Source organism: Daphnia pulex, chromosome 5 (genome assembly GCF_021134715.1).
Source record: "Daphnia pulex isolate KAP4 chromosome 5, ASM2113471v1".
NCBI classification, from domain to species: Eukaryota; Metazoa; Arthropoda; class Branchiopoda; order Diplostraca; family Daphniidae; genus Daphnia; species Daphnia pulex.
The window spans coordinates 10,916,371-10,931,089 of NC_060021.1; the positions used below are offsets into that span (position 1 = coordinate 10,916,371).

At 43.0% G+C, this 14,719-nt stretch overlaps 4 protein-coding genes across 8 annotated transcripts; 3 read left to right on the forward strand and 1 right to left on the reverse strand.

Moving 5' to 3' along the window:
* The first annotated feature begins 54 nt into the window (after positions 1–54).
* On the forward strand, positions 55–3,215 carry LOC124194657 (U3 small nucleolar ribonucleoprotein protein MPP10-like). Its single transcript, XM_046588941.1, has 8 exons — positions 55–674; positions 870–1,500; positions 1,566–1,735; positions 1,790–2,225; positions 2,291–2,464; positions 2,529–2,637; positions 2,705–2,925; positions 3,009–3,215. The coding sequence occupies exons 1-8, from the start codon at positions 592–594 to the stop codon at positions 3,162–3,164; spliced, it is 1,980 nt and encodes a 659-aa protein (XP_046444897.1). The 5' UTR covers positions 55–591; the 3' UTR covers positions 3,165–3,215.
* A 149-nt stretch (positions 3,216–3,364) lies between these two features.
* LOC124194658 (synaptotagmin-4-like) lies at positions 3,365–10,750 on the forward strand. Of its 4 annotated transcripts, XM_046588942.1 has the most exons (10): positions 3,365–3,876; positions 4,028–4,187; positions 7,383–7,730; positions 7,802–8,102; positions 8,726–8,942; positions 9,061–9,107; positions 9,256–9,400; positions 9,563–9,686; positions 9,772–9,965; positions 10,029–10,750. In XM_046588942.1, exons 2-10 carry the CDS (start codon positions 4,145–4,147, stop codon positions 10,164–10,166), a joined length of 1,557 nt encoding a protein of 518 aa, XP_046444898.1. In that variant the 5' UTR covers positions 3,365–3,876; positions 4,028–4,144; the 3' UTR covers positions 10,167–10,750. The 4 variants fall into 4 exon arrangements, with proteins under 4 accessions (XP_046444898.1, XP_046444900.1, XP_046444901.1 ...); XM_046588944.1 differs by having other exon boundaries at positions 3,365–4,187; positions 10,047–10,750; XM_046588945.1 differs by lacking the exons at positions 3,365–3,876; positions 4,028–4,187 and adding an exon at positions 6,173–6,475 and having other exon boundaries at positions 10,047–10,750.
* Positions 10,751–10,812: 62 nt separating this feature from the next.
* On the forward strand, positions 10,813–12,284 carry LOC124194663 (33 kDa inner dynein arm light chain, axonemal-like). The gene is made up of 5 exons (XM_046588950.1): positions 10,813–11,096; positions 11,183–11,404; positions 11,522–11,654; positions 11,753–12,096; positions 12,180–12,284. Exons 1-5 carry the CDS (start codon positions 11,004–11,006, stop codon positions 12,213–12,215), a joined length of 828 nt encoding a protein of 275 aa, XP_046444906.1. The 5' UTR covers positions 10,813–11,003; the 3' UTR covers positions 12,216–12,284.
* LOC124194659 (DNA-dependent metalloprotease dvc-1-like) lies at positions 12,213–14,011 on the reverse strand. 2 transcript variants are annotated; one of them, XM_046588947.1, is made up of 5 exons: positions 13,712–14,011; positions 13,542–13,653; positions 13,363–13,482; positions 13,072–13,297; positions 12,213–12,978 (listed from the first exon to the last, which is right to left on the reverse strand). In XM_046588947.1, exons 1-5 carry the CDS (start codon positions 13,885–13,887, stop codon positions 12,332–12,334), a joined length of 1,281 nt encoding a protein of 426 aa, XP_046444903.1. In that variant the 5' UTR covers positions 13,888–14,011; the 3' UTR covers positions 12,213–12,331. The 2 variants fall into 2 exon arrangements, with proteins under 2 accessions (XP_046444903.1, XP_046444902.1); XM_046588946.1 differs by having other exon boundaries at positions 13,048–13,297; positions 13,712–14,004.
* Positions 14,012–14,719: the final 708 nt, after the last annotated feature.

A 14,719-nucleotide genomic window follows, 5' to 3' on the forward strand; every position in this document is an offset into this window, starting at 1 on the left:
ACCTGAAGGCTATGGGCACAAAGTCAAGCAGTCCCGGACACCAAAAAATAGAAAGGTGCAACTTGCACACCACGTCGCCTACCAGCAGCATTACATATCTATGTTATTCTCTTTTTTATTTAAAAAGAAGAAAGAACCTCATTGTCTTATGTGTAAAGGACGCAGATGGGAAAATGGATCGACATGCATATCACCCACAGGGTCCGTGACACTGAAGCCACATTTCCCAGTAATCCATTAGTTAAGCATGAAAGATTGGAATTTATTTACCTTACGAGTCCTAGACCTCTTTCTATTGAGTGTGGAGACGATTAACAGTCATTTCATTGGACAGCATCTCAGAGGAAACTAATTCTTCCTATTCTATTCTAAAAGAATGCTTATTATTCTAATATTCTGAGAAAAATAGCTCAGCCTTATTTAATTATTTTGGCATTTTCTTCCTTTTTACGAGAGAACTGAAGGATTACATTACCGATTTACAAAAGTTATCGATTTAAAAAAAAAAAGGAAAACGAAATTGATGGATTCCTTTATGGAGAATTGGCGTCGTTGTTCCCACTCAAACAGACGTCAAAACATTAGGCAAAAATGGCGACATGCAGCGAATCCCTCGTGGATAAGGTTTTGAATGAATTTATCACTGTCACAACGAAACCAGAAAGCTTTCTAAGGTAATAAATAGTTAAATTTAATTTTCGTTACCCAAAGCATTGTAAATAGAATTCAATTTCTTGTCGTCATTGTTGCTTTTACAAGTTCCTCGGGTTTGAACCTCGTGTTGATGTACTTTACTCATACTTACACTGCACCTTTTCGCATCTATTATATTGTTCTCTATATCTTTTTTTGTTAAATTATATTTTCAGTGTACAGGCTGCTGCCAACACAAAATTCAAAGCAATTACAAAAGATCTCTATGATTCTGTTAATCGAAATTGCACACTGCAAGGGCTTACTGGAAGTCTGCCAGAGCTTTATACAGAGGGATTTGATGAAGAACAAATTTGGCAGCAACTAGAACTTCACAATGAACCTTCCTTCAAGATATTAATGAAAAATGTAGCCAAACTTCTTACAGGAAAAGACAAGAAACTTTCATTTTACAAAGTTGAAGTACAAACTGACGATGAAGAGCAAGAAGAAAATGGTTTGGAAAACGAGGAGGATAAAGACAGTGTTGCAAGTGACTTGTCTTTCCAACTTCCTTCTGATAGTGATAATGAAAACGAGGATGGAGACGACTCGGACCTAGACGAAACTGACGCATTGAAATTCGACGAGTACAAAATGCTCGATGAAGAACGCGAAGAAAGGCCAAAAAAGAATAGAGAACAGTCAATGGGGAAAATTCGAAAAACTGAAGTCGACGACGAGTTTTTTAAAGTTGGTGAAATGGAAAAGTTTCTGGAAAAGGAAGAAGCTGAAAAACCAGTCAAGGGCGATGACGAAGATTCTATTGATTATTTTGAGGACGTCCTTTCCGACGACGATGAAAACGTAAACACATTTTAATTCCCTTTTTTTTTTCAGCATGCTCATCTCCTTCTTTTTTCCCTTTAAAGGAAGCCGCTGTCAAAGCCAAGTACAAAGATTTTTTCCGAGGATCCATTCCTGCAGGCGACCAACAACAGGAAATGGATGAGGAAGATGAAGATCTGGAAGAGGGTGATGAAGAAATGGAAGATGAAGAAGAGCTAGACGACGACGATGAACCAAGAGAGAAACGTGTCAAGTAATTTTTTAAATAACCTGAATGTTGAATTCTTAAGTAATTCGTTTTATCTAGATTCGACTTAAATGGCTCCGATTCAAGCGACGAAGACGAGTCAGACACATCCAACGACAATCTCACGAAATCGGAAGGAAAATCTAGCTATGAGCTAAGACAAGAACGGTTGAAAGCTAAAATTCAAGAATTGGAAGACGAAGCTGTAGCACCGAAACCCTGGCAGCTGATGGGTGAAACCAAAGCCGAACTCAGACCTGACAATGCACTATTAGAGGAAGATCTTTTCTTCGATCACACAACAAGACAAGCGCCTGTCATCACAGAAGAGACCACTAAGACCTTGGAAGAAATTATCCGCCAACGCATCAAAGACCAAGCTTTTGATGATGTGGAGCGTAAAATCAAACCTGTCTACGACCCTACTGAATTCAAGAAGAAGTTGGTGCTGGACCAAGAAAAGAGCAAGTTTAGCTTGGCTGAAATTTACGAACAGGTTTGATTTAATCCATTATCAATAACTCGATAGAAACTTCTAACTTTGTACTGTTTAAATTCCAGGAATTCTTGAAGCAGCAAGAAACTCAAAAGGCAGAGGCTAAATCAAGTAGTCTTGCCGACGTGCCCAACGATGAAGCGTCCGAAGACCAAAACCGTGCAGCACTTCGCAAGAGAATGGCCACTGTATTTGCCAAACTAGATGCACTCTGCAACTTTAGCTACACCCCACGAGCAGTACGTATATACTTGGTTGGCTTTCCGAATGATTATTTTCATTTTCAAACTTGCTCCTGTATAGCCTGAACCTGATGTCAAAATTGTCAGCAATATGCCTTCGATCGTTATGGAAGAAATTGCTCCCGTCACAGTCAGCGATGCCAATTTGTTGGCACCACAAGAAGTTCAAGGTCAATATTTCATAACCTGCTGCCCATTTTATCGTCTCAAAATAGTCTAATCTCCATGGTTGAACAGATCCCACGAGGGGCGTGTTGAAGGGCACGACGGAAAAAGCGAAAACGGACCGATTGCGAGAGCGACGGAAGAAGAAAAGTGCCCAGCGAGTGCGGCATAAAGAACGAGAGCGTACCGAGAAGGCCGTCGACAAGGCTAATCCAGGGCTGGGTAACAAGCACGCCAAAGCCCGTGTTTTGCACAATTTACAAAAGGCGGAGAAGGAGGGTACCGTTTCATTGGTAAGTTTTGTATTATTGACAAATTCATTTTTTGGGCGAATCTGAAATATTAATGAATTGCAATTCTATGACGTTTCTTATAGATCAAGGACAATCGAACTAAAGCTACTAAATCTTCGACGGCCTTCTTCAAACAATTGCAAGAAGATGTGTCGGCCAGCGTGGATGCGGTTAGACAGGGCAAGCAGAAAACCAATCTGAAGAACAAACGCAGCACTGGTTCTCAGTTTAAACTTTAAAACAAAACATAAACAAGACGAAAAGGCGACATAAAACTCTTTCCAACTCTATGCACTTTGTTGGCTTTCTTTTTCGTCTATACATGCTTTTTTTCTTTTTTCGTTTTAGAATTCCGGGTTTAGTTCGGTTTATTTCTAGTTCCCGGTTCGTGATTGGATTTGTAGTTTTTCAAAACTCAGTTTTGCAACGCCTCTGGGTTTTCGGATAGCGCCAGCCAGAAGGACATGGGTTGAATGTTTGAAAACTTTGTCATTTAACTTCCGGTAAAGTCAGCTGTGCCATCTAGGAAGTGGAATTCCGAGGTTAACGGCAGGAACTAGCCATCAGATTAGCGGGATATTTCCGGCAATCAATGATTGTGGGACCAAACCCAGCAGAGACAGAAAAGTGGAAAAAAGGAGAACGGTAACTAATTCATGTTGCATGATTCATCCACACATTTTTTTCCCCATTCTTCGGTTGACGTCAGAGAGTCAGAAGCCCCTGCCTGTAGGACGTTGACAACGGCTTTAATTGATGCGAGTAGACGGGAGAAAGTGCCATGTCTCTCGGGACTGTAGTTAAGCTTCAGCGAGAAGAAGAAGAAGAGATGGTGGGGGTAGTATATTGTAGGAGTTGGCGGGGTTGCGCGGTGGAGCGGCGCGTCGTTCCGGTGACGAGACAGACGTGAATCGGGTATAGAACGCAGTGAACAAAGTTCAACACCAGGAAGTAAGTGTGCGTGCGTTGTGTGTGTCCCCTTTTGTAGAAAAAAAAAACCCTCATTTTCCTAGAGAATCATTTCAATTATTCACACACAAGATATTTGACACTGTCAGAAAAAAAAGTTTGAGCCCTCCGACTTTGAATTCCGTCCATATAGAGTCACAATAGCCCCTGGGGCTGTGCTGTTGTCGGATTCATAGAAAGACCAACGAGTTGGAAGAGCAATCATCACCACCACTACAATCATCAAGGACTGACACCCTTCGGAGAGGAAATGAAGGAAGGAGACGGGCCCGATGTTGAACCATTGAACCATTGTAAGTAGATCTACTCTTATGCCGGGCAAGTAGCCTTTTTTTTATTATTTGTGTAAGCCCTTCGTCTGTGGATGATTTGATTACGGAATCGACTTATTGGGTTCCGACAATCGATATTCCCTGGCTGGTCTTTTCGAGACGAACAAGGAAAAAGTGTTGCATTTCTTATAGTTAACGAGGAAAGAAGCTCGTGTAATATTGATGTGACAATGGAAGAATCCCGAAAATCAACCGACTGTTATTTTATGCTTAGAGCGTTATAGGCCCACCAGCTAAGTCTCTCACGATATAGTAGTATAGACAGGAAGCTCTTTATTGATTTATTTTTTCTTCTCTCTTTTGCGTGCCTTGTTTTCCCGGCGCTTGCCCGCTACCGCTCCCTTCTGACTCCCAGCTGCGTGTTCGGCAGAGAGAGAGAACTGCTGTTATTGACCCGACCTTCATATTTCCTTCTCCACCACCACCACCCCCCGGAGTGACGTCAACCGATCCGCCCCCTCTACCGTGTTTCTCAATTTTTACTAGTTCGCGATTAAGGGGTCGGGGGTGGGGGGACCTGTGTGACGTAAATGACAAATCCCGAAACAGACCCACCGTCTCTCCGTGACAGAGAATGGGAAGAATCTTTCAAGTTGATAGGATTTGGAAGCAAAGAAAAAGATGTTATTCCAAAATAAGAAGAGATTGGATTCCTCCAAGGTCCTGAATGGATGGCCTCTTCTTTCTCCGCGTGTCTTATCGACCAAGATCAGGGAACCGTGTGCCATCACCTTGGTTACGCGGAACAAAGGGCGAGCTAGATATTCTGCCCCGTTTGAATAAAACATCTCAGCCAATTGACATATCCACTCTGATGATTTATCGTGTAGATATGTAAATTGCCGTCTAATAAATGCCGATAATGGGTTTCGCGGGAAAGAGAAACGGCTCCTGTTTCAGCGTGTGTAAGAAATATACACCCGGATGAAATGACACGCTCGTTATTACACAATCGGTATTGTGTGTGAGTCGGCCACTTCACTCAAAGACCCGATAGGAGCGTGCGTGAGACTCGGACACGTGCAGGATCACACACAAAACCTCGTAAGCTGCCGGGGCCGCACACCGCATCGCCTTTGTTAAACAGGACAAAAAGCGGAACACGACCAGGATCGTTTATATTCTAGCCAACTGGAATTCGTTCCGGGCGATCTGATTGGCCGTTGTGTAGTCCGTAGTTGCTAGCTTAACTTTGCCCTCTATCCAAAACGCCATGATAATACAGAGAGCGGCCGGTCCGCAGCGAATTCGTGTCACCAAATGCATTGTTTACGATCAATGCGGTACTTTATCGACGTTATTGACCTCCTTTCCGTTGGCCGTTATTTATATTCCCGTGTAGACTTTTATCCAGGCTGACATCCATCAGCCGAGTTAAACTTTGAATGTTGCAGTTTTTCCATCTCATCTCATCACATTTTCATGAAGAGACTTGGGATAAAAAAAGGGCCGACTACAAAGGAAGAAGAGCTTTTCGTTCGGGTTGTTATATGTATTTAGATTTATGTTACAACTCACCAAAATCTTTCTAGTGCACAGTAGCTGCCTGACGGCTATCAGCCGCCGCGGTATAAAATGAGCCGAATGTTCTCCTCTTTGTTGATGGGCAACTTCCTTCGGGGGAAATAGAGAAGATATCTCATCTTCTTTGAAGATTGCAGCCCATGCCCTCCTCGCCAACCAACCCTCGAGAAAAATCAAACATGGGGCGCGGGAGAGAGAAAAAAAATGCAACATTTTTCAAGGAGAAGCGCAGATCTCGGCCTGGAGTCAAGTCTGCGCAAATGGTCAATCAGCCGTCGGGCGATAACGTGAGCATGTCTTTGGCGGCTCCTTGTGCCTCCCGTATTTTTTTTTTTTTTTTTTGGTCCTAGTGCACACGCCTAGTAACATCGACCAATCCTCGACGATGAGGACGCACACTACGAGTCCTACGAGATTAGAGCGGCAGGAGCGCGCGCTCTGCACGCTCCTCCTCTTCTCTCCTCTTCCGTTAAGCTCCCCGTCTTGCTCCCGCTCCCGTTCAGTCGATCTTGCACAGTTGGGATAAGTCAGTGAGTGTTGATGAGAGAACGTCTTCCATTTTATTCCCTGTGTGTGTGTTTTTCGTTTTCATTATTTCGCCAGCGCGGGACAACTTATAAATTGCACGCGACTCCCAGTTTGGGTTTTCTCCAGACTATTTCATATATACCATAGTTGCAACAACATGGTTATCACAGTTCTTGTGGATATTACCAAGTTCGCCGGTAAGTTGCTTCGATAACTTTTCCCCCCCTCGAATCGAGTTATTATTCAAGTTTGTAATAACATCACGAACCAGCGGGAACAGTTGTCTGCAGCACAGGTTGATGTGTATGAGACATGTAATCATTGATCGAATCGCTGCTATTTTCTGAAAAATTTTCCCATTTCCTCTTTTTTCTGAGTCGTTAAAGGACGAGATGGAATCAAATGGCCATTTCTTTCCAGACCCAACTGATGGGAATAAAAAGAACTCATTGTTGATCCTCTGAAAATATTTTTCCTAGTACCCTGCTAATTGGACTTGGGACGCCTCTTCAACTGATCCAATCAATGGCGACATGTCGTTCTCTTTTTCTTTTGTATGAATGCAGTGCGCGTCCTCCTTTCACTCCATTTCGCCTCCTCTTCATCGCATACATGTCGGAGTTGATGGATATCGAGTTCTCCATCAACCCCCCGACTTGGTACTAGCGCACTCGTCTACCAAACGGAAACTTCTTTTTCCCGACCAACGTTTTTCTTGTTTTTTGATGAACGAAGTAGATAATGTGCTCTGCAGATCTATCGATCCAATAAAAAACATATAACACACACACGCTCCCTTTTTTTTACCATACAAACATTTTATTTCGTGTAGACTCGTTCGTTCGAATGTTTTGATGCGCTACCGTCTTTTTTTTTACTTGTAATTGCGATGCAATTATGTTGATGAGGCGGAAGAAAAAACAAGTCGAGCGTAAACGAGCTCCTTTGAACAGCATCCGCTCGATCCCCTTTTTTTTTATTTTAGTGTCCCTGTAGCCGAAACATCTATACTACCGTCGAATAATTATCAAAGAATACCTTTCGATAAATAATAGAATTCTAATTTTGTTTTTAAATCTTTTTTGCATTTTTTCCCCTCCACAGTGAGCACTCCGGCGGTCGTGGGAATCTGTCTAGGAGGTGTTGTGCTCCTGATCTCCGTCGCCGCCGTCAGTTGTTTTTGTTATCGCGGACATCACCAGCAAACAAGGAGCACCAAGAAAGCTCGGTCGCCCGGCAGTCACATCGGATCAGAGAACAGACCGTTGGCTTTCCGTAAGCCGGTGGCGGTCAAAAGCCCTAACAACCCGCAGCAATTGACTCACTCGTATCCCGTCAGCGGAGGATCATCGGTTGCCATCAGCCACCACCTCAAGAAATCGCCAAGTCCGACAGGAGCCAAAACTCCTCCTGGCTCCTGTCCCATCGGCAAATCTCCTAGTCCACTTTCCGGTAATGAAGGACGAAACAAGTTTCTAATAGTAAACATGGTTTCTAATTACCATTTGTGTGCGTCATTTCAGCGACGACGCCTTCGACGCTGACCCCAACTTATGAAACGAGCAGCCCGCAGGTGAGCCGGAAAAACTCTCTGATCTCGGGATGTTCTCGTTCCGTCATCAACGCCCTCCAAGAGGAAGGGCAGCAGCGCGAGACTGTCATCCGCTTTCAATTGGAGAACGAGGTCACTCATCCAGCGGAATTGATGAAAAGTGACTTGGTAGCATCCGCTTCCGCAAACCTCCCCGGCGGAGAAATCGACTTGGCAAAGATGGAATGCGGAGGCGGATCCAACAAACTGGGACAACTCTACTTTAAAGTCAGGTACTATATCAATTGCATGTCGCGGGTACTTATTTATTACGTGGGAGGTGGTGTGGGAGGAGGAAGCTGAGTGATGAGTGAACAGATTTTGACAAAACGGTCCGCCCACTCTCCACTTCCGAGTGCTCCTTACACACATACACACACAACGTTCAGTATAAGTAAGAGGAGCAAATTGAATGTAACAAAAGAATAAAAAAGAGCAGTCGAGCGTATAGTGGGCGAAATGAGATTCTTTATGATGACAAAGTCGATCGATAACTCGTTTAGCGTGGTTTGATTTGTTGCAGCAACATTATTATTATATTTTTTATTGTGTCCCCCTTTGCATCCTTCCGCTTTTTCCGCCAAAAGGAGATTCCCCTCGAGCGATTGGGCAACAGAAAGGGGCGACTATATTCGTCGGGGCAGTGGGAGGGAACTGGCATGGGGTTATTGTGATGGTAACTTGATCCTATCCAATCATGCGAGTATAGAAGACGAGACAGGTCCGTCTCTTTCCGGTTCTTTGATATTGACTCACGTTCCAATGCTTCTCATGTTCCGGAATTGGTTTCTTTTTCTTTTTTATTCTTTTTTGGTCTGCCAAAATAATCAAAGCCGATTTCTTTTCGCATAATAAGGCACAATGTTGAAAAGAGTACGCTCAACATCACCGTGGTCAGATGCCAAGGACTGCCGGCTCGTGATTCCAACATCGGTTCCAGCGATCCTTATGTCAAACTCCAATTGCTGCCCGACAAACACCACAAGGTCAAGACCCGCGTCCTTCGTCGCACTCTCAATCCCGTCTACGACGAAGACTTTACTTTTTACGGAATCGGCGAAAACCAACTTCAGGTAGACCAATCTATTTGTCTTTCACGCACGATGGGCAACGGTCGAACGACACGCGGGAAGTGGACTTGTTATACGACCGTCATTACCGGTATTTTTCTCTTTCTCTCTCTATTTTCAGAGCTTGACGCTCCATTTCGTCGTTCTGTGTTTCGATCGATACTCGAGGTAATTCCGCCCCCCCGTCCCGGGGAAATTCCGCTTCCCATTCTAAATAAATCGGCTAGGCATTAACATAATAGTTAGACATTGTTAGACATCACATAATATGGTGTTATATGTTATACGAGCATAATCATCATCCCTGGTTTCTAAGAGATGACGTCATTGGCGAAGTGTTGCTGCCAGTTAACGAAGCTCTGGAGGAAATGACAGATTCAGTCGATTCCAACAATACTGCAGACAACGGAAACCACTCTAGCGCTCTACTATTCCGAGATATTGCGCCACGCAGTCATAAGGTGAGCCCCATCGTGTTGGAAACGGGAGAGAAAAATGAAAAACCCACGACATGCCCAAGTCGCAGAGGGGCGTGTGGTTGTTAGGGAGACACGCAAATGATCCAGCTGCTTTCGTTAAAGTTATAGACCTTTTCCTTTTTTTTTTGAAAACCATCAAAATAGATGAGGACTCACGGAAGAGGCGAGCTTCTGGTGTCGCTTTGTTATCAACCGCAAGCTTCTCGACTAACAGCCGTCGTCCTGAAAGCTCGTAACATTCCCCGCATGGACATGACCGGCCTTGCTGGTACGTTGCCCTCCCTCATTTTTTCCGTTACCTAATCTTCTTGTCATCAGAGTCTTATGATTATTATTATTTGTATTTACTCAAGATCCTTACGTCAAGATTTATCTTGTGCACAATGGACAACGAGTGGCCAAGAAGAAGACGCACGTCAAGAAGCGCACGCTGAATCCCGTTTTTAACGAGTCGTTTGTTTTCGACTTGCCGGCCAGCGCCACTTCACTGGACAATATCAGTCTCGAATTTCTCGTCCTCGACTGGGACCGCGTCACCAAAAATGAGGTAATTTTTGACGAGTGCCTTATTAGAGTGGAGTCGGAATAATATTTCGAACGTAATCTTGAGCCTTTGGATTTAAAACAGGTGATTGGACGTTTGGAATTGGGCGGAGCCAAGACGATCGGAACGGCCTTGCATCACTGGAACGAGGTCTTGAATTCTCCACGTCGTCAAATCGCCGAATGGCACAAACTGAAGGATTGAATCCGGCCGCATTGATCACCCATCAAAAGGTGAAACCATCGCGTCAACTCCAACCTTTTTCCCTCCCATTGGAACATATTATTTCCTCCCCTCGAACGTTATTATCTATTTAAATATATACATATTTACTTCTAACACGATTCGATCTATGTTTGCTATTGTGTCACGGATTCTATTGCTGCTCGCTGTAGACTGGAAAGCTTTTTATACGTGAACAATCCACCCCGAAATGTTATTTCCTCCTTGCTGTCCACACGCCTCTTTATCACAATTCAATTCGCTACAAAAAGCTATACACACTTTTCCATCCACTAAACTATATCAATCGGAAGAACCGGCGGCCACATTATTTATTTTCGTTGCCTGGACGAAATGACGAGGAATTATTTCTATAAATACAAGGATAACGGCATCTTTCCTGCTGTGCTGCTACGAAGAAGAAAACGTTTTCATCGGCTCCTTTGTTTCCCCCTTTTTTGGTCTGGTTCCGAAAACAGAAATTGTTGACAAAAATTTTCATGTGATGACGAAATGATGTAAAACGCGACAATGAAGAAATCAATACACATCAGTTTATTGGGCAATGCAGCTGCTTGCTTTCTACTTCTATAAAAGAAGTAACCCAACCAAATATTTCATCCACTTTACACAAGTAAATAAGAAATGGGAGCTGCGATTGCGCAGTCGTCGGCTTGGATGTTTGATCCATATCGAATTCTTTTATAAACACCTCATAAAACTTGCATCAAAGCGCCGTGAAGTAGAAGCTGTCACGTTTCACAGTCGCTGCTTTAATCTGAAACGACGTCCAAAGGGAAACTGCCAAGTGAAGCGAAAATGTCAGAACGTTTGGCGGGCACTTCGTTTTCGCTGTTGAAATATGACAATCCCGTTCTGGTGCGTGAGCCGAGTGACGGCAACAAGAGAAGAGTAAGGAACTTTGTACTGTGTCATATAAGGAATCCTTTGTTTCGTTGGCCATTGTTTTAATTCGGTTGAGTAACTTTCGTTTACAGGTAGACGAGTTGCCGCAATTGCAACCAGCCTCCACTGGGCTAACCGGCGGGAATACAAGTCGATCCATCATAGCAACCACTCCCGGTCCTGTCCCAGATCCACCCTCTCCTCCTGGGGGAAACAAAAGTCGTGACGCAATTCGACGTGAAGCCCAAGATGCAATCAACGCAATTCTGCCTCCCAAGGAATGGACCGAAGACGACCAGATATGGCGGCAGTTGGTACACATACGAATATGAAAAATCAAATTCAATATAGTCTTCATTCCGGGAAAGAGTCAAAGCGCATTTTAGTTATGTTTGTATTCTTGCATCGTCGGTCTTTCTGTTTGTGATAAGGTCTCGTCTACGCCGGCGACGAGATTGGACGTCCTCGCTTTGCAGGAGCAGTTGGATTCCAGACTCAAGCAGAGACAAGCTCGAGAAATTGGAATCTGTCCAATCAGGAGGGAGCTCTACTCGCAGTGCTTTGGTACTCGCATGGCAACTTATTTTTCTACGATCGATAAAATAAATAATAAAATAAATAGACGATGTTGGTATTAAAGAGACGAAATTACTGGGTTTCAGATGAACTGATCCGACAAGTGACCGTCAGCTGTTCCGAGAGAGGCTTCCTCTTAGCTCGAGTCCGCGACGAACTCAATTTGACGCTGCTTTCATATCAGACTCTGTACGAGAGCAGCTTGGCGTTCGGCGTACGGAAAGCCCTGCAGGCCGAGATAGGACGGGGAGAAATGGAGGACCAGATTGAGCAGTTAAAGCACGTTGAGCAGAATCTCGAATGTCAAAAGACGGAGCTGAAGGTCGAGCTGGAACGGAATGCAAAAAGAGCTCAAGAGGACATGGAGTCTCTGAAAGAGCAGCACGCACAAGAGGTGGAATCCTTACAGCAATCCAACAAACAGCTCAAGGTAAATCTTAATGAAGACCTATTGTTGGAAGAAATAAGATGAAATAATTAGGTTAACTCGTTATTTCTTTAAAATCTAACCAGGAACTTTTGGAGGGAGTATTGACTGGCAATAAATAAAACGGGACCATCTTTGTAATATTAAAACATTTGAGTTTTTCTTTGTTAAATACACTTTTGAGCATCACAGAATTTCGATAGAAATATGAAGACGAATACTGACAGAGTTGTTCAATTCAAGACAAACAGGAATCCAAATGTGTGTTGATCTGACTGAGGTCGATAAGCGACTGGCAAATTGGACAGGGCACTTTTTTCTCATCTTTGGGGCCGTCATCCGCGTCCAAAGAAACTATTTCAACGACCTTTGGAGTTTCCTTTTTGATGGATGATGTTGAAGGATTGGCCCAAGGAGTGTTGACTTTTGGTGGGCCACCACCCAAGAGTCGGCCTTGTCCAGTAAAAGGGATAAATAACGTCATAGATGGAGGCTTGGACACAATGCCTCCTTGAGTCGGTCTTGCATCATTTGGTTCACTTGTTTCTGTTGATCCAGAAGATGGTGATGTAACCGTTATTGTCGAACTCCCTTTGTTCTTCACCGATCCTGCAAAGCCGGTGACAGTTTTTCCTTTGCCCGAAGTGGTGGAAGTAGTAAAATATCCGGATATAGCTTTCCCTTTGGGAGGACTAACGTTCTTGCCCGAAAATCCTGTCCAAGCTTTCCCTTTCACGGGATTATTGGTTGGCAGTTTAGGTTGAGAAGTAGATAGATTCCCAGTAGCAGTTACTGCTTTCTTAGATGGTCCAGCAGTGGGAGAGTTGAGAAACCCCCGAATATCGCGTGCACCTGATGGAATTTCAATCTTTTGCTTCTTGGGGTCTGAAAAATAGACACATACACAGTAAATAATGAATAGAAAACAGGAAATCTTCATTACTAAACAAATACCTGGCCCTCCCTTATTCTCATTACCTTCTTTTTTCTTTTTAACACCATATCCTTCCGGTTCTTTTATTTTTACATAGGAACCACCACAACTTGCTTGATGAGCAGCCCACCAGTTATCATGTGGTCCAGGAGCTCTATTCATTGAGCGCTTTACTAGTCCATAGAAAGGTTGCCTATGCTGGCAAGGGCCTGTACATTTCCACCAATGCTGTTTGTACAGTTTTACTTCATCGTGGAAGCTGTGATAAATCTGAGAGTGAATAAATATTTTAATTTTAACCAATAAAAAAGTCTAAAAGAAAATACAGGGCTTACTGTGATTTTAGTTCCACTTTCTTGGTTGATTCTGTGCATATGAAATTGAAATTCTGGACCATGGCCATCCCTGTCCCTGTTGTTGTTCGTCAGGAACAGGAAGGCGTGGATCATTTCATGCTATTAGAAATAATAGTATTAGTATAAAAATTTTAATTCTAAGGAAATTATTTGTTTACCAGAAGAGTTTCAACAAGATCCTTTCTTGGTCTCAATTTCAAAAGTGGTACACTAAGGCTGATGGAGCAATGCCCAGATCTCCTTCCTTCATACCTACACAAACCAGCACACCTACAAACAAATTCATTAGAATACACTTCTATGGTTGTTGAACTGATTCAAACTATACACAGTCATTCTCGGGCTCCATTTCACCACAACACTTTTTAGCTGGCTAGAAAAAAAGCGATCATCAAATTGAAGAAACAGACTATGAATATCGGGGGTGGGATCCAAATATTCCCATTCTTCGTCCACGATAGAGTTGGGATACATTCCATTTTTCTGTTTGCTTATCAAACTCATTTACTGTTCTTGATTTAAAACAAAATGTGCAGTGGCCAATGGAGTACTGAATTACTGATCAAAGTCACCGGAAGTCCGGAACTATTTACAAACTTTTGAATCGTTGAAGTTCTTGATTTCGTCTGCTAATGTTTCTGTGGCAACACAGGCAGCGGGCGCCATACATCAAGATTTTAAACGTTTACTGATATCATAATTATTCAAGGATTTAATCCTTTGGGCACCTCTTTGAAAAATAAAATTTATTTTTCACTTTACCAATTACTCAAAAAAAGTCAGAAATTTTTTTGGAAAATAAGGAGAATGGCGGGTGGCAACGTCGTATTTACACTTAAATTTAATAAATCCTAATTTTAGAGTTTAATAAGAAAATATATTGAAATAGGCCAAAGGGGAAGGTTGTTTGGCTTATAAGGTTGCTTGGTACACGCTCGTACTCCATTGAGCTGCATACTGGAACTTAATTGAGCCACTTTGCGTTGCCGAGTGAACGGTAACGGGCCACGATACTCAATCAGGGGTTAATCGTACGTCTGAATGACACTACTTCGGAGCGTGAGACTAACTAGCAGAGTCATCACTGAGGTTGAACGGGTTACAACCTTTGTGATAGACATCCTTTACAGGCTTACAGCAACCGGATGCTTAATAGTTCAGAAGGAATTATTTATTGTTTGTTGGTTTACTATTTGACTATATATTGATGTATAGCAGATATGCAATATTTTTTTTCAAAACTTGTATGTAAAACAGATTCCAAAACTTGTTCAGTTGTTCTGAAAATCACATAACGAAAAAAAAAAAACAAATCGACCGCTTTGTTTAGTGTCCA

Coding starts and splice junctions, on each gene's coding strand:
- LOC124194657 (XM_046588941.1), top strand. CDS start 592: ATGGCGACATGCAGCGAATCCCTCGTGGATAAGGTTTTGAATGAATTT. Junction 675..869: donor AAACCAGAAAGCTTTCTAAG/GTAATAAATAGT, acceptor TTATATTTTCAG/TGTACAGGCTGCTGCCAACA. Junction 1,501..1,565: donor TTTCCGACGACGATGAAAAC/GTAAACACATTT, acceptor TTCCCTTTAAAG/GAAGCCGCTGTCAAAGCCAA.
- LOC124194658 (XM_046588942.1), top strand. CDS start 4,145: ATGAAGGAAGGAGACGGGCCCGATGTTGAACCATTGAACCATT. Junction 7,731..7,801: donor ATCTCCTAGTCCACTTTCCG/GTAATGAAGGAC, acceptor GCGTCATTTCAG/CGACGACGCCTTCGACGCTG. Junction 8,103..8,725: donor CAACTCTACTTTAAAGTCAG/GTACTATATCAA, acceptor TCGCATAATAAG/GCACAATGTTGAAAAGAGTA.
- LOC124194663 (XM_046588950.1), top strand. CDS start 11,004: ATGTCAGAACGTTTGGCGGGCACTTCGTTTTCGCTGTTGAAATATGAC. Junction 11,097..11,182: donor GTGACGGCAACAAGAGAAGA/GTAAGGAACTTT, acceptor TTTCGTTTACAG/GTAGACGAGTTGCCGCAATT. Junction 11,655..11,752: donor GCTCTACTCGCAGTGCTTTG/GTACTCGCATGG, acceptor ACTGGGTTTCAG/ATGAACTGATCCGACAAGTG.
- LOC124194659 (XM_046588946.1), bottom strand. CDS start 13,887: ATGAGTTTGATAAGCAAACAGAAAAATGGAATGTATCCCAACTCTATC. Junction 13,654..13,711: donor TGGAGCCCGAGAATGACTGT/GTATAGTTTGAA, acceptor ATTTGTTTGTAG/GTGTGCTGGTTTGTGTAGGT. Junction 13,298..13,362: donor AAAGTGGAACTAAAATCACA/GTAAGCCCTGTA, acceptor ATTCACTCTCAG/ATTTATCACAGCTTCCACGA.